The following is an 18,517-nucleotide window of genomic DNA, read 5'->3' as shown; positions in this document are numbered from 1 at the left end:
CCTAGAACCCAAGGTTGTTTCACAGCCACAAGTCTCTGCTGCCAAGCAGAGTGAAGTGTATTTAATATTGCAGTAATGTTTGAGTACTATTGTAAATATATTGTTTGATTAAGCATTTTTGGTATTTACAGAATTCATTATGGGTTATATGTAAAAGTTTGTGAATGGCATGCGTCATTATCGTCGTCGTTGTCGTGGCTATCCCTTGAGGTCGAGGATGATGGTCTTCGTTCTGTTGATCTACTTACGGGCTCTCAAGTGGCTTATGAGTCCAATCTTGGCTTTGAAAATTCTTCCGCATTCAGGGCAGGTAGTTCCAGATGGCAGATCGGGCTTTGATTGTTACTGTCTCTCTTTCCATTTTCTTCTCTTTTCTTCTAATTCTGCACATCTGTTGGCTTCGAAAGTTGCTGTTCCTTCTCGGATGATGGCTTGCCAGAGTTTCCTGTCCTTGGCATTGGTTTCCCAATTGTTGATGTCGATGTTACATTTCTTCATGTTGGCTTTTAAGACGTCTTTGAATCTCTTCTGTTGTCTGCCTTCTTTAAGTTGGGAGTAGAAGATTTGTTTCGGCAGACGTTTGTCTTTCATCTGAACAACATGACTACTCCATCTTAGTTGGTTCTTGATGACGTAGGCTTCAATGCTTGTTGTTTTTGCTTCATTTAGCACTCTGACGTTGGTTCTTCTACCTTCCCAGCAGATATTTAAGATGTTTCGAAGACTCAAGAAGACTCAGGAAGATTCAGTTCCAAGAAGACTCAGATCATCTATCAACCGTCACAAATTGAGGCAAATCGGATAGAACCATCATTTCAACTTGGCGAAATAACCCTGGAAAATGTGGACCACCTTCCATATCTTGGAAGTCACCTCTCCTCCAATGTCGACCTTAATGACGAGATCCAACATCGTCTTAAATGCACTGGAACAGCTTTTGGACGTCTCCAGGCAAGGGTCTTTCATGATTGTGACATCCGAACAGACATCAAATTGTTAGTGTACAAAACAGTGGTAATCCCAACGCTCCTGTATGCATCAGAAACCTGGACAACATACCGATGACATCTGAAGGCACTTGAAAAGTTCCATCAACCTCATTATGCCACCACATCATAAGAGCGCATTTCACTAAAAGTAAAAACAAAGTGCTTACATACGTTTATCCCTGAGCTCCCCATATTTTTCTATCAATTTTGGACTTAACACAGTGCTCAATAGACCCTGCACCAGGAGTTATATCTCGAAATACATTCACTATGAATTTAGGACTGAGGTGAAAAGAAATTTCTTTAGATAGTGGGTGTTAATCTTTGGAATTCGCTATTCTGAATAGGCACAGTCACTGAGTTCATTCAAAATAGAGGTGGATGGATTTATGGATATGAAGGAAATCAAAGAATGATGGAGGAAATGCAAACGTTTATAGGTATTGAGCACAGATATTAACAAGATGACCAGTGGAACAGGCTCTTAAACAGTGTGCTACAGATTTCTTGGTCCCATCCTGAACAGTAGCTTACAGTTACTGCATGCCAATACCTTGTATCCATCTCACCACATTGGTCTCTTTATCTTGTAGGTCACTAGAACAGCACCTATAGACATTTAAAATACAAGAGATTCTAATGATGCTGGAAATGCTGGAAGAACTTATTGTGGCCGAAGTGCCTGTTCCTGTGCTGTACTGTTAAACTCAGTAGGCCAGGGGGCATCTATGGACAGGAATAAAGAGCCAACGTTTTGTGTCGAGACCCTTCATTGGGACAGGAAAGGAAGGGGGATGAAGCCAGAATAAGAAAGCGGGTGGAGGGGAAGGAGTACAAGCTGGCAGGCAATAGGTGAGGCCAGGAGAGGGAGAAGGTGGGTTGGGGGGGGGTATGAAGTAAGAAGATGGTAGATGATAGGTGAGACCAGATGAGGCAGAAGGTGGTGGGTGAGTGTGGATGAAGGTGGGAGAGGATAGTTGGAAGGAATAAAGGTCTGAAGAAGAAAGAATCAGATTGGGGAGGAGAGTGGGCTATGGGAGAAAGGGAAGGAGGAGGGGGCCCAGAGGGAGGTAGTAGACAGGAGAGAAGAGGTAAGAAGGGAGCCAGAATGGGGAATGGAAAAAGAGAGAAAGGAGAGGGGTAGTAATTTTGTGTGTTTATAAAAATGTGAATGCTGATTCAACTGTGATGAAAGTAGTCTTCCTCCCTCATCATCTCCTGTTTTCTTTCTCACTCCACCCTCCCACTGTTGGTGTAGAATTATTAAATGCCATCTTTGTTATTATGTTTTCACTGCATGGTGGGAAATGTGAACATGTGTGTGTGCAGGTGCAGCTGACAGTTGCATAGCATCAAGTTCATGAGGGTTCAAAGATTACGCTTGGAAAGATTTCCCATTGGCAAACATTTCGATTGCTTGGTGAAAATGAGAAATTGTTGAAAGCAAGGAGTGCATTGTTCGAAGAAACTGGCACAGGTCATCAGCTTTTTAATAGCTGCACATGAACCTTTAGAGCCACTCTTCAGAAGCCTAATACTGAGACAATTTTAGCACAGGGAGGAGAGAAATCATGGTGATTTTTTAAAAATAGGTAGCATTTTGCAAGAATATTAAAATGTGCAAAATCGGAATAGGGTTCAAGGTGGCAGCTCTCTGCCTCTTTCTCATAGGCAATTAGGGATGGGCAAAAAATAATTGCTTTGCCAGATCCCAAGAAATGAATTAATAAAAGAGGAACAAAGGCACAAATTGCTGGAGGAATTCAGCAGGCTATGCAGCAGCTACGGAGGGGAATAAACTCAACACTTCAGGCTGAGACCATTCATTCAGACTCCTTTTGTCACCTTGGTATGTCTACAATCAGAGACGTTAAAAAAATAAAAACAGAAACACTTAAGTTGTTTGAAATGAAATAACAACAGAAATAAAGATAATATTGACCATATACCCCTGTATTTAAAACCATGTACAGCATCCGTGAATTGAGAGGGGTGCTTTGTCCAGGATCCTTCTGAGCTTCTTGAGTGGTTATTATCTCCTAACTTCCAGCAGCTGAACAAATACAAGACCTGCTTATGTTGGAACTAACAGGCTGTAGCATAGAATAATTTTTTTTCTCACCCAAGTCCAGTCACATATAGTGAGGCAAAGTCATATAGAAACATAGAAACATAGAAAACCTACAGCACAATACAGGCCCTTCTGCCCACAAAGCTGTGCCAAACATGTTCCTACCTGAGAATTACCATAGTCCTCCATGTAGCCATCCAGGAGTCTCTTAAAAGACCCTATCATTTCCGCCTCCACCACTGCCGCTGCTGGCCCACTCCACGCACTCACCATTCTCTGTGTAAAAAAACTTACCCCTGATATCTCCTCTGTACCTACTTCCAAGCACCTTAAAACTAAGCCCTCTTGTGTTAGCCATTTCAGCCCTGGGGAAAAGCCTCTGACTATCCACACAATCAAAGCCTCTCATTATCTTGAACACCTCTATCAGGTCACCTCTCATCCTTCGTCGCTCCAAGGAGAAAAGGTCGAGTTCACTCAACCTATTCTCATAAGGCATGCTCCCCAATCCAGACAACATTCTTGTAAATCTCCTCTGCACCTTTTCTATGGTTTCTAAATCCTTCCTGTAGTGAAGTGACCAGAATTGAGCACAGTACTCCAAGTGGGATCTGACCAGGGTCCTATATACCTGCAACATTACCTCTCGGCTCTTACACTGAATCCCACGTTTGGTGAAGGCCAATGCACTGTATGCCTTCTTAACCACAGAGTCAACCTACGTAGCAGCTTTGAGCATCCTATGGACTTGGAACCCAAGATCCCTCTGATCCTCCACACTGCCAAGAGTCTTAACATTAATGCTATATTCTGCCATCATATTTGACCTACCAAAATGAACCACCTCACACTTATTTGGATTAAATTCCATCTGCCACTTCTCAGCTCAGTTTTGCATCCTATCAATGTTCCGTTGGAACCTCTGATAGCCCGCTACACTATCCACAACACCCTGGCCTTTGTGTCATCAGCAAATTTACTAACCTATCCCTCCATTTTCTCATCCAGGTCATTTATAAAAATCACGAAGTGTAGGGGTCCCAGAACAGATCCCTGAGGCACACCACTGGTCACCTGCCTCCATGCAGAATATGAACCGTCTACAACCACTCTTTACCTTCTGCAGGCAAGCCAGTTCTGGATCCACAAAGCAATGTCCCCTTGGATCCCATGTCTCCTTACTTTCTCCATAAACCTTGCATGGGGTACCTTATCAAATGCCTTGCTAAAATCCATATACTCTACATCTACGGCTCTACCTTTATCAATGTGTTTAGTCACATCCTCAGAAAATCCAATCAGCCTCGTAAGATACGACTTGCCTTTGACAAAGCCATGCTGACTATTCCTAGTCATATTATGCCTTTCCAAATGTTCATAAGTCCTGCCTCTCAGGATCTTCTCCATCAACTTACCAACCACTGAAGTAAGACTCACTGGTCTGTAATTTCCTGGGCTATTCCTACTCCCTTTCTTGAATAAGGGAACAACATCCACAAACCTCCAGTTCTCCCGAACCTCTCCTGTCCTCATTGATGATGCAAAGATCATTGCTAGAGGCTCAGCAATCTACTCCCTCGCTTCCCACAGTAGCCTGGGGTACATCCTGTCCAGTCCCGGTGACTTACCCAACTTGATGCTTTCCAAAAGCTCCCGCATATCCTCATTATTAATATCTACATGCTCAAGCTTTTCAGTCCACTGCAAGTCATCCCTACAATTGCCAAGATCCTTTTCCATAGTGAATACTGAGGCAAAGTATTTATTAAGTACCTCTGCTATTTCCTCCGGTTCCATACACACTTTTCCACTGTCACACTAGGCCGGCTGGTGGCGCAGTGAGATCAGCACCGGAATCTGGAGCGAAGGTTCCCGAGTTTGAATCCAGGTTGGACCACCCCCGAGCACGCTATCCATCCGTGCCGGATTTAGTGTCGAGCTAGCCACTCGGCCTCGTAAAAAATACAAGGGTCGAGTCAGAAACGTTTATAACATGACCCTGACACCACGTGCCAGACAAGAATGGCTGAATGTCTGGTACGACATGAAAAAAAACTGTCACACTTGAATGGTCCTATTCTCTCACGTCTTATCCTCTTGCTCTTCACATACTAGTAGAATGTCTCGGGGTTTTCCTTAATCCTGTCTGCCAGGGTCTTCTCATGGCCCCTTCTAGCTCTCCTAATTTCTTTCTTAAACTCATTCCTGCTAGCCTTATAATCTCTATCATAACTGAGTTTTTTGAACCTTTCGTAAGCTCTTCTTTTCTTCTGACTAATTTTACTTAACTTCATTATTAGGAGCTTCTTTACCTGTACAACTAGCCAAAATCTCTAATCTAAACCTATATCCTATGATGAAGCAGTTATTACGAATTTGCTATCAGTTTCATAATTTTTTAATCTTAAAAAATTTAACCTTCTTAGTTTAATTTATCAAAACTATTTATTTAAATCTTCCCTTAGTGATCCTACCTTTTCTCTTTGGAGGAATAAAGGAGTTTATTCCTTCATGGATCTGTTCCAAGAAGGGAAATTGATGTCTTTTGAGAAATTAGTAACTAAATATTCTCTCTCATACTCACATTTCTTCAGGTCAGAAATTTCTTACAAGAATATTTAAGCAATTTTCCATATATACAAGATTCTGGCCTGTTAGACTTTATTTTAAAAATAAATCCTTTAGTGAAAAGTTTTACTGGGAAAATTTATAATTTACTATTACAACAGTACAATTATCCTTTACTTAAGATTAAGCAAGATTGGGAAAGAGAGCTTAACATGACCTTGATAACAGAGGATTGGTTGCAAATTTTGAAGTTGGTTAACTCTTCTTCGATTTGTGCCAGTCACTCTTTAATTCAATTTAAAATTGTACATCGTTACTATTTGACAAAGGAGAGACTGTCTAAAATATTTCCTAATGTTGATAGTCAGTGTGATAGATGCAAAACTGAGACAGCTACATTGACACATATGTTTTGGTTGTGTTTTGTATTGAAACAGTTTTGGAAATCTACTTTCTCTACAATTTCTAAAGCTTTAGAAATTAATTTACAACCTAATAAATTGACAGTTTTGTTCAGTATAATCCCTCAATATGGTATTTCTATATCAGACCAACATGTAATTGCATTTGTCACATTGTTGGCCAGAAGGACTATTTTATTAAAATGGAAAGATGCCTCTGCTCCCACCTTGATACAATGATTCTCTCAGGTGATATTATCTCTTAGTTTGGTGAAAATCAGAAGTCAAACTTTTGATCCTCGATTTGACTTTGAGGAAAGGTGGGGTTCTTTTGCCTGCTACTATCATTTGATTTGAGTTGATTAAGATGGTCCTAGTTTAAATGGATTTGAGTTGGCGGATTGATGTTTTTCTTTTATGGAAGCTTGTATGGCATATAGCTCCGGGGTTGTGCTCCCAATGGCTTTTTTTCGATTTTTTTGTTAGTAGGGTTTTTTTGTTTCAGTTAGTAGGTGTTCTTTTCTCCTTCTTTCTTTTTTCCAAAAAAAAGTTGGAACATTTTATTTTTTTCTTCTTATTATTGATATATTGTTCAGCTTTGTTAATCAGTTTTTTGATAATTTAATTCTTATTGTACATATTGACATGTTGACTTGATTACTTTAATGTTTTTTTGTTGATTTTCAATAATAATTAATAAAAAAGATTTAAAAATGAAAATGACTAGATTTACAACAGCCTTTGTACACCACAGTTCCTGTACCCTACCATCCTTTCCACGTCTCATTGGAACGTACCTGCTCAGAACCCCACACAAATATCCCCTGAACATTTGCCACATTTCTTCCGTATGTTTCCCTGAGAACATTTGTTCCCAATTTATGCTTCCAAGTTCCTGCCTGATAGCCTCATATTCCCCCTTATTCCAATTAAATGTTTCCCTAACTTGTCTGTTCCTATTCCTCTTCAATGCTATGGTAAAGAAGATAGAATTGTGATCACTATCTCCAAAATGCTCTCCCACTGAGAGACCTGACACCTGACCAAGTTCATTTCACAATACCAGATCAAGTACAGCCTCTCCTCTTGTAGGCTGATAATGCTTTGCTATCTTGCTTGCATTATTTTCATTCATTCAGCCACCATTTTACTGAGCATGATTGGAGGTAAACTGTGTAAAAAGCCTGTTTTTTTCACAGAAATAATACTTACACATATCCATTTTTCGAAACTAGAACAGAGAGCTGAAGGGATAGCTGGAGTAAAATTCAGCAGAGATTTGGTAAACTTCCTCATACCAGCACCACAATCTATGACTTGATGCCAAGCAACTTTTATACAGAATAATTCTTAAAAATTCAACTAAGCAAGTGTCAGACTTAAATTTGAGCAGCTGAGCCATAAAGCTGTGCCGAGAGTTTAACAAGATGAATAGGGTGATGAATAAAATTCATCCACTTTACAACTTGCACCTTCAAATGATCATCGCAAAACGAAGGGAAAGCAGGAAACATGGGCAGATTTTGGTGCTTTGGCATTCAAGTGAAAACAAAAAGAAGAGCAGGGAGGTTCCATACCTGATTGCTCGTACGTGTTTCATGACTCGTAACCAAAGGAATATGATGGTCACTGCACAGATTCGAATGTGGGTTGTGTGAATGCTTTCACTTGTCATTGACAGATCAGCTATGTAAGTTCCAATCAGAGCAAAGAGCAACAGGTAGACCATCCAATCAAACAAATTCCTGGAAAAAAATTGACAACGTTCGTGTCAGTAATGTTAAATACGTGTCCACATGACAGCCAATCAAAACTGTCGAGCCAGATTTCTGTTTGGTTTTTGATTTATGCAATCAATGAACATATGAGTCACAAGAAGAAGTGAGTCTCTTGATCCACCAAGCCTGCTTGATCCATATTTAACACCCCTCTCTGAATTCACTGTCCTCTATGTCCATCTCTCTAGTGATTACAGATGAGTAACATTGATTAACATACCCTTCTTTCACACTTAGATTATCCTTTTGGTTGCTAAAAAGATGAACTGCTTCCCTGACTACCCTCTTGCTCTTAATATGCCTGTAGAATACCTTGGGAATACATATCTATTTCATTCAACACCCATTTTGTAATTCTTATCCCTATCAATTCTTGCATGAATGTATAATTAGAAATCCCGACTCAGTTCTCTAGCTCACACAGGATGGAGGATCTGACCTATCACTTCCAGCCTGACAACTTCAGTCAGCTGCACTCCCTTTCTTATCTGTTTCAAGAGTTCCCCTGCTGCCTTTCCTCCAGGTATCCCAACCATATTGTTAGAAACATCCTTGGAAGAGAATTCTGAATAAACATGTCAGTTGGGACCAGAATCCATAGCTTCACCATCATGCCCCTCTTAAAAGCAACTACCTCCAGGTGCAGGCAGATCGTACACTATTTGAATGCAAATTTCTGTTTCTGTTTCTTTCCCTACTTTTGGATTTTTCTTGTAATGCCAACACTATCAACAGTGGCCTTGATTTTACACCATAGCACTGTTAGAGATAAGAGCAGCATTAAGCCATTTAGTCCTGCAAGTCTGGCTTATTTATTATACCTCTCAACCCCATTCTCCTGCCCCTCCCTGTAACTTTTGGGGCCTTGGCTAATCAAGAACCTCCACTTTAAATATACCCAAAGACCACAGCCATCTGTGTCAAAGAATTCCACAGATTCTCTATGCTCTGGCTAAAGAAATTCTTCCTCATCTCTGTTCTAAATGACGGCCCTTTATTATGAGGCTGTGCCTTTGTCTTAGACTCCCTCACTATAAGAAGTAATCCCTGCATATCCACTGTCTTCCTCCTTCTTCAACCCCCACATTCTTCTAAATATCAGTGAGAATGGGCCTAGAGCTATCAAATGCTTCTTAAACTTTAACCCTTTCATTCCCAGAATCATTCTCACAGACCTCCTCTGGATCCTCTCCAATGCCCGCACATCTTTTCTTAGAGAAGGGGCCCAAAACTGCTCATAATACTCCATGTGCAGTCTGACCAATGCCTCATAAAACCTTAGCATTACGTGCTTGCTTTTATATTCTAATCCTCTCAAAGTGAATGTTAACATCACATTTGCCTTCGACTCAACCTGCAAGTTAACCTTTAGGGAATCCTGCACCAGGACTCCCAAGTCTCTGATTTTTGAATTTTCTTCCTGTTTAGAAAATAGTCTAAGCCTTTATTCCTTCTACCAAAATGCATGATCATACACTTTCCTACACTATATCCCATCAGCCGCTTCTTTGCCCATTCTCCTAATCTGTCTCAGCCCTTCTGCAGAATCCCTGCTTCCTCAGTGCTACTTGCCCCTCAACCAATCTTCTATCAGCTGCAAATCTGGCCACAAAACCATCAACTTTGTCATCCAAGTCATTGAAATAACCCGTGAAAAGCAATAGTCCCAACACTGACCTCTGCAGAATAACACCAGCAGCCAACCAGAAAAGATCCCATTTATTCCCACTCTTTGTCTCCTGCCAATCAGCCAATAATCTATCCATTCTAGTATTCTTCCTGTAATACCATGGGCTCTTATCTTGTTAAGCAGCTTCACATGCAGCACTTTGTCAAAAGCCTTCTGAAAATCTAAGTAAACAGCATCCACTGACTCTCCTTTGTCTATCCTGCTTGCTATTTCCTCAAAGATTCCCAACAGATTTGTCAGGGAAGATCTCACCTTAAGGAAACCATGCTGACTTTGGCCTATTTTATCATGTGCCTCAATTTAACCTGAAACTTCATTCGAACCACTGAAGTCAGGTTAACTGACCTATAGTTTCATTTCTTCTGCCTCCCTCCCTTAAAGAGTGGAGCAACATTTGAAATTTTCCAGTCCTCCGGTACCATTCCAGAATCTAGTGATTCTTGAAAGATCTTTACTGATGCCTCCATAACTTCTTCAACTACTGTACCTCTTTCAGAACTATCTGCAGCATATAACCTATCTACCTTCAGACCTTTCAGCTTCCAAAGCAATCATGATCTTCGTCTAATTTACTGGATGTCTTGGTGAAGATTCTTCATTCTGCCGTTGCCTGTCCTGCTCACACAAGCCAAGAGTTCTAGACTTGATTAGAAGAGATCTATGTTTAAAAGTATACTTGTCCCTATCCACCAACTGCAAACCCTAACCATCCTGAGAAAACCTGTTAGAAATAATTGGCATTTACTCCACAAGTGGAGGGACTATTAAGTACAATCTGTTCTTTGTTCTTGTAATTGGATGTCTGAAATAGTCAGTGCTAATAAATGCACTTTTAATTCAACTTCCTCCTTTTCCCAGGAACTTTTTGTGGTTTTCCATTAGTCATTATTTTTCAACTAAACCCCTTTTACAGATTTAGATCAATTATATGTTATTTATAACTATCTCCTTAATCACTATTTAAATTTCCATATAAAGTTGAAAGCCCAATTTATTGATCATTATTCTTCATCAGAGAAAAAAAACTGTGAAACGGGTGTCATTTATTATGGCTTGCCTATTTGGCTGTTAAAAATATTATTTAACAGATTACAACCATTTCCATGGACCAGTTTATAGAAGGGCACTTCTATAAACTTCCCATTCAAACCGCTTCGTCGGTTTTTGCAATTGCTAATCTTCATAGTCCAAGTCTCAAACATTCAGCTGTCAGAATTAAAACTATGCGTGTGTTTAAGTATATCAGAAAAATTAATTAAAATATCAAAAGTACCCTTTAATTTCAAAAGAAAAATCTGACAGATCTAAAGCCATTCCTCTTTGAAGTCCACCAAAAATGACAGTGTCCCCTTTCCTCGAGCAAATAAAGAAAATAATAGGCATAATCACAAGAGATTTTACAGAGGCTAGAAATCTTGAGCAACACACACAAAATGCTGGAGGAACTCAGCAGGTCAGGCAGCATTTATGGAGGAAATAAATCGTTGATGTTTTGGGTCGAGACCCTTTATCAGTACTGGAAAGGAAGGGTAAGAAGCCACAATAAGAAGGTGAGCAGAGCGAAAGAATACAAGCTAGCAGGTGATAGATGAAACCAGGTAAGGGCGAAGGTGAGTGTCTGGGGGAGAGGTGGATGAAGTAGATGGAAGATAATTGGTGAAGGGTTGAGAAGGAATCTGATAGGAGAGGAGAATGGACCGTGAGAGAAAGGGAAGGAGGAGAGGTACCGGAGGGAGGTAAGGAAAAGAGAAGCGGTAAGAGGGGAGCCAAAATGGGGAATAGAAAAGAGAGAAGGAGAAAAAGGGAGAAATTTCCAGAAGTTAAAGAAATCAATATTCATGCCGTGAGCTTATATGGAATATAAAATGCGTTCCTCCAGCCAGAGTGTGGCCTCATCATGGCAGTAGTGGAGGCCATGGACTGACATATCAAGATGGGAATGTGAAGTAGAATTGAAATGGGTGGCCACCGGGAGATCCTGCCTTTTATGGCAGGCAGAGCAAAAGTGCTCAATGAAGCAGTTTCTCAATCTACATCAGGTCTCCATAATGTAGAGGGGCACCAAGAGCACAATAAATGACCGCAACAGACTGAAGTGCAGGTGTAGCACTTGCCTTGCTTGCAGGGATAAGTACCTGGAGGGAGGTCAATGGGAAGGACAAGTGTAATTATAGCCATCTGCTGTCATTTAGAGGGTGCTTTGCCTGTCATAACAGGAGTGAGTCTTCAAATAAATCACAACTGACAAACTGACAAAATTAATGTGTATTAATGACAAACCCAAACCAGAAGGAAGAGCTTGAGACAATCTGTTTACCAAAAATCGTTGAAATAGTGTGGATGCATGTCATCCAGTGCACTCAGCTGCTTCTTAAGATATGCCTCCTCCTGTCAGTAAAGGGAGAGCAACAAAAGATAATTAGTATCAACGAACAGATCTATCCAGTTCTAGAAGTAAGGATGAAATTAGTAAGCGATGGTGTTTTAAAGGTGAAATTAGGAGCAGAAAGGTTCAAAAAAATTGCTAAAGTAACAGCCAATGAGAGTATCTGCAGACATGCTAAATATATTATTTAAATTCTTTGAAACATATTTATCTATATCAACCCTGATTTCATTTGATTTCACTATACTTTAGGACAGTGTTCTGATCCAAGTTGTTTACAGTGTAAAGAAAGTTACAAAGTCAAGCAAAATCAGTATTGAGATAAAGATAAATATCACGTTTAAATGTGTTTGTGGGTTGTGGGGTGGAGATAATCCTCTACCAAAGGAGGTGTAAGACTCTCCTTCCCTCTGCTAGCCTACGAGTTACCCTTGGGCAAGGTGTAGCACCTGCTTAGCACCCTCCCCCCATTCAGGGTCACATGAAGCCATGGAGCCATGGAAGCAGGTGGTGGATGGTCATATGAGCAGCTGGTGCATATCACAAGCCCTGGTAATGCAACCTCTGACACCAGGGAGACAATCTCCGAAGAGCATTGATAATGGCTGAGTTCACCCATCTTGTAAAGACACTGCCCAGAAGAAGACAACGGCAACCCACTTCTGTAGAAAAAATTGCCAAGAACGTTCATGGTCGTGGACCCTGATCACCCACATCATATGACACGGCACATAATGATGATGGTGATGTATTTAATACACGTACATCGAAACATCAAAACATACTGTTTACATCAAATCAAATCAGTGTGTGCTGGGCAGCCTGCAAGTGTTGCCGCGCTTCTAGCATCAGCATAGCATGCCCGCAACTGACCTTTCTTTTGGAATGTGGGAGGAGAACAAACTGACCAAGAACTGAACAAGTTATTTGGAATTAACCTTTTGACTATAAATTATTTAAAATGAATTACTTGTAAATGTTTTTCGAAGATTTAAGACATAATTTCTTGTTGAAAAATTGAAGCAACTTTTGTACCTCTGGCCATCGTGGGTGGCATAGGTTTAGATCTTTCATTATTTCCTGGGTCCTCCACTCCTTCCAACGAATAAACTTTGTTTGTGAAGAGTGGATTTCAACAAATTCCTCCCCAATCTGATAGGCAGTAAGTGCAATGGCTATGGTGGCAATTAAAACTCTCCACCAGTCCTGTAAATATTTTCAAAAGAAAGTAACTAATAATTATTATATTTCACAGCCAATTTTTCATTCTTTGTTTTTGTGGTTTTAAGAAATACAGATTAAATAGAATACACATTCCAGGCTATGTTATTAATGCTTTGTATTGCCCTATGTAAGAAAATAAGTTATACAGTGGTACAATCATATTGCATAGAAACAGGCCATTTGGTGACCGGTGAGTGCACTACCATACCCATCACTTCATCCATAGTTTCATATGCTGAAGTGACTCAAGTGCTCAATTAGACATTAAATACTGTAAGTGAACTACATTCAGCCACTCTCAGGCAATACATTCTGGGTTCCTACCACTCTCTGTGTGTTCCGATCCAAGTCTTTTACAGTTACAAAATCATTCATTATTAAGATATACAATATGTGAGCAGTGTGTCAATGTCAAACGTACATTGAGCGGCCACTGTACCTTGGTTGATCAAACTGGCCAAGAGTTACACAAGAAATTTGGAATTACCTTTCAACAACAAAATATGTGAAAGGAATTACTTGTAAAGGTTTGTACCTTGGCCATTGTGGATGGTAGAGGTTTTGATCTTTCATTAATTCCTGGGTTCTATACTCATAGTCCCTCTAAATCTCTCCAACTGAATTGCTCCATCTCAGGCATCATCCTACTGAGTCTTGTCTGCACACTCTCTAGTGCTATCTCATCCCTCCTATACCCCACACAATACCCCAGCTGAGGTCTAACCAAGGTTTTATAGATTTGAAGCAAACTCTCACTGCTTCAGTATTCAGCACCCTGATTAATGAAAATCAGTATCCTATATGTCTACCATCAAGGATCTATGAAAATATACTTCAATGCCCCTCCATTCCTATTACTCCCTAAGACCCTAATATCTTATTTTGATTTTCAAAGCATTATTGCATTTGATGACACTACACTGAAAATAGTCAACCAGATTCCCTCCTATTGCCTCATCATTCAGAATATCTCCTCCCTCCCATGTTAAAGGTAACATTTTTGATTGGCTCTGCATCAAAACAATTGAAATCTGATGGTCTGCAGTTATTACCGAACTGCATTGGCAACTTTGTGACAGAAGTGAAAATTAGGGTTGATCCCTGGAACCATCAAGCAAGGACAATGGACAAAATCCCCAAGCCCTCTTCCCACTGTTAAGTCCATTATAGATTCTTTCATGTATAGTTGAAGTCAGAAGTTTACATACACCCTATCTAAACTCAGTTTTTCCCAATTCCTGACAATTAATCCTAGAAAACATTCCCTGTTTTAGGTCAGTTAGGATCACTACTTTATTTTAAGAATGTGAAATGTCAGAATAATAATAGAGAGAATGATTAATTTCAGCTTTTATTTCTTTCATCACCTTCCCAGTGGGTCAGAAGCTTACATACACTTTGAAAGTATTTGGTAGCATTGCCTTTAAATTGTTTAACTTGGGTCAAAGGTTTTGGATAGCCTTCCACAAGCTTCTCACAGTAAGTTGCTGGAATTTTGTTCCGTTCCTTCAGACAGAACTGATGTAACTGGGTCAGGTTTGTAGGCCTCCTTGCTCGCACATTCTTTTTTAGTTCTGCCCACAAATTTTCCATTGGATTGAGGTCAGAAAATGAAGTTAAGTCTGGTTCATCCTTGGGAGCAATTTCCGAACGTCTGAAGGTACCACATTCATCTGTACAAACAATAGTACGCAAGATTAAACACCATGGGACCACGCAGTCAACATACCACTCAGGAAGGAGATGCATTCTGTCTCCTAGAGATGAACATACTTTGGTGCAAAAAGTGCAAATCAATCCCAGAACAACAGCAAAGGACCTTGTGAAGATGCTGGAGGAAACAGGTAGACAAGTATCTATATCCACAGTAAAACGAGTCCTATATCCACATAACCTGAAAGGCTGCTCAGAAGGAAGAAGCCACTGCTCCAAAACCACCATTAAAAAGTCAGACTACAGTTTACAAGTGCACATGGGGACAAAGATCTTACATTTTGGAGGAATGTCCTCTGGTCTGATGAAACAAATATTGAACTGTTTGGCCATAATGACCATCGTTATGTTTGAAGGAAAAAAGGTGAGGCTTGCAAGCCGAAGAACACCATCCCAACCGTGAAGCATGGGGGTGGCAGCATCATGTTGTGGGGGTGCTTTGCTGCAGGAGGGACTGGTTCACTTCACAAAATAGATGGCATTATGAGGAAGGAAAATTATGTGGATATATTGAAGCAACATCTCAAGACATCAACCAAGAAGTTAAAGCTGGGTCGCAAATGGGTCTTCCAAATAGACAATGGGACAATGACCCCAAGCATACCTCCAAAGTTGTGGCAAAATTGCTTAAGGACAACAAAGTCAAGGTATTGGAGTGGCCATCACAAAGTCCTGACCTCAATCCAATAGAAAGTTTGTGGGCAGAACTGAAAAAGCGTGTGAGAGCAAGGAGGCCTACAAACCTTACTCAGTTACACCAGTTCTGTCTGGAAGAATGGAACAAAATTCCAGCAACTTACTGTGAGAGGCTTGTGGAAGGCTATCCAAAATGTTTGACCCAAGTTAAACAATTTAAAGGCAAAGCTCCCTAATACTAACAAAGTGTATATAAGCTTCTGACCCACTGGGAAAGTGACGAAAGAAATAAAGGCTGAAATAAATCATTCTCTCTACTATTATTCTGACATTTCACATTCTTAAAATAAAGTAGTGATCCTAACTGATCTAAGACAGGGAATGTTTTCTAGAATTAAATATCAGGAATTGTGCAAAACTGAGTTTAAATGTATTTGGCTAAGGTGCATGTAAACTTCTGACTTCAACTGTATATTAAAAGTTCAAAGTGAATTTATTATTAAAGGACATATATGTCACCATATACTCTGAGATTCATTTTCTTTCCGGGGTTCACTGTAGAACAAAGAAATGCAATAGAATCAATGAAAGCTACACACAAAGACTGACAAACAACCGATGTGCAAAAGAAGACAAACTATGCAAATACGAAAAAACAAATAAAATAATAATAAACAGTTGATAAATAATACAGACAACATAAGCCGTAGAGTCCTTGAAAGTGAGTCCATACGTTATGGGGTCAGTTCAATGTTGTGGGGAGTGCGATTATCCACCCATATTGTTTCAGGAGCTTGATAGATGAAGACTTCAAGATGTTGCTGGCGATACACGGTGACTCACAACACTACTAGATAATGCTGAAGAGAATTGAAACAAATTCATTGTACTTACACCGGGTAGTTCATAATGAAGCTGTTTCACATTAGCCAGTGATGAACTAAGTCCCAGAGTAGTCCATGAAATTATAAAGAGGATATTGAGGGTCAACATTATCGCTACTCCTCTCCTAAAAGGAAAATACAAACCAAATCATGAGCTTCCTCATATGTCAGATAAGTATCACAAATAATAAAACATTGAAATCTTTACGTCATAATAACACATTTACAGTTAAAGTCCCAAGAAGCTTTGCTTTAAAGTTCAAAGTAAATTTATTATAGAAGTATGTATCTCTTACTAAATTCTACTTTAAAATTTGTTGCAGGAGTTAATGAGATTAATTACACTGATCCCAAAGAAATTATGAAGGTTTTTTGAATGGTCTTGAAGAAGAAGCAACAGTAGTTTAAGAATTCAATTCCAAACTCAGCACTTGGAGTTTTTGAGGGCTTGTCCACCAGTGAATGGGTAACAAATTGAAGGAAGAATTGGAACCAAAGTTTTGAGTTCCTAGATATTTGTAGGATTGGAGTAAGGTATTAATGTAGCGAACTGTGAGATACTAGACAGATTACAACACAAGGATGAAAGATTTAGGATCAAGGGATTTAGGCTGCAAGGTTTCGGCTATTCTGGTTATTCCTGACCTCTGGTGCTGTCTATAAAGTTTGCCCATTCTCCCTACGAAAATGCTGCAATTTCCAACATTCACCCCAAAAGAGTGCAGGGTGGTCATTTAAATGGCCATTATATATTACCCATTGTGTGTAAGTGAATTCCAGAGAAGTGAATGCGGAAGGAAAAATTGGGATTAGCGTACCGTAGATGGGTGCTCAATGGTCATGCAGACTTGGAAAGGAGAGAAGGGGTTGGCAAAGAGTCTGTTTTCTTATTCTCTGAACGTATGGCTCCATAATCAAATGAAACTCATTAAGCATAGGGTTAATAGAGGAATAAGACAAGGTGCAATTTAGGAGCTGTGTAGTAGAATTTCACACAAGCCAGGTAGAACAGCAAGAAGAGTTTAAAAGGAGACAGCTCTTTAAAGCAGGTGTCGGAGGAGCGGGCGACAGAGTAGAAGGAGACAGAGTAGAAGGGCTTTGCCTCAATGGGGCTTAGGCGATAATGGGTTGAGGAGAGGTAGGTGGCCGGTGTAGAATACAGCGAGGAAGTGTGTGTGTGTGAGGCCGGTGTTCTGTGCTGCTTGTCAGATTGGGACTCTCCTGGAGACTCTCAGGATTCTGGACGGCCAGATCTGCGTCAGGTGCGTCGAGCTGCAGCTCCTTAGAGACCTGGTTAGGGAACTGGAGATGCAGACTTCGTCTGGTCAAGGAGTGTGAAGGGGTGACAGAGAGGAGCTATGGGCAAGTAGTCACACCGGGGTCTCTGGAGACAGATAAGTGGGTAACAGTCAGAAGAGGGAAGGGAAGAGAGTACACCTGTGGTTGAGTACTGTTGTGGGGGGTGACCCACCTGAGGGAAACAACAGTGGCTGTGCCTCTGGCACAGAGTCCGGCCCTGTGGCTCAGAAGGGTAGGGAAAATAAGAGGATGGTAGCGTGATAGGGGCTCTATAGTTAGGGGTCAGACAGGTGTTTCTGTGGACATAGGAATGAAGGGTCCCAGATGCCAGGGTCCAGGATGTTTCTGATCACGTCCATGATATCCTGAAGTGGGAAGGTGAACAGCCAGAGGTCGTGGTACATATTGGTACCAATGACATAGGTAGGAAATGGGAAGAGATCCTGGAAACAGACTACAGGGAGTTAGGAAGAAAGCTGAGAAGCAGGGCCTCAAAGGTAGTAATCTTGAGATTACTGCCTGTGCCACGTGACAGTAAGTACAGGAATAGAATGAGGTGGAGGATAAATGCGTGGCTGAGGGATTGGAACAGGGTGCACAGATTCAGATTTCTGTATTATTAGGACCTCTTTTGGGGCAGGTGTGACTTGTACAAAAAGAATGGATTGCACTTGAATCCGAGGGGGACCAATATCCTGGTGGGAAGGTTTGCTACTGCTACTGGGGAGAGTTTAAACTAGAATTGCTGGGGAGTGGGAACTGAACTAAAGAGACGGAGGAAGAGGTGGTTGGCTCACAAACAGAGAAAGCTTGGAGACAGTGCGAGAGGGAGGATAGGCAGGTGATAGAGAAGGGACGCACTCAGATCGATGATCTGA

At 40.6% G+C, this 18,517-nt stretch overlaps 1 protein-coding gene across 1 annotated transcript in view; it reads right to left on the bottom strand.

Annotated features, from left to right (window-relative positions):
- The window catches only part of LOC140202419 (uncharacterized), a 174,612-nt gene that overhangs the window by 47,903 nt on the left and 108,192 nt on the right, over nucleotides 1-18,517 (bottom strand). The window contains exons 13-16 of the mRNA XM_072267286.1: nucleotides 16,351-16,465; nucleotides 12,919-13,089; nucleotides 11,815-11,885; nucleotides 7,607-7,774 (exon numbers count right to left, since the gene is read on the bottom strand). Of these exons, the coding sequence (XP_072123387.1) occupies nucleotides 7,607-7,774; nucleotides 11,815-11,885; nucleotides 12,919-13,089; nucleotides 16,351-16,465 (525 nt within the window). The remainder of the gene's footprint in view (nucleotides 1-7,606; nucleotides 7,775-11,814; nucleotides 11,886-12,918; nucleotides 13,090-16,350; nucleotides 16,466-18,517) is intronic.

This window comes from Mobula birostris, chromosome 9 (genome assembly GCF_030028105.1).
Source record: "Mobula birostris isolate sMobBir1 chromosome 9, sMobBir1.hap1, whole genome shotgun sequence".
In the NCBI taxonomy this organism is placed as follows: domain Eukaryota; kingdom Metazoa; phylum Chordata; class Chondrichthyes; order Myliobatiformes; family Myliobatidae; genus Mobula; species Mobula birostris.
Note: the sequence above shows the minus strand (reverse complement) of the source record. Positions and strands in the feature narration are given on the sequence as shown.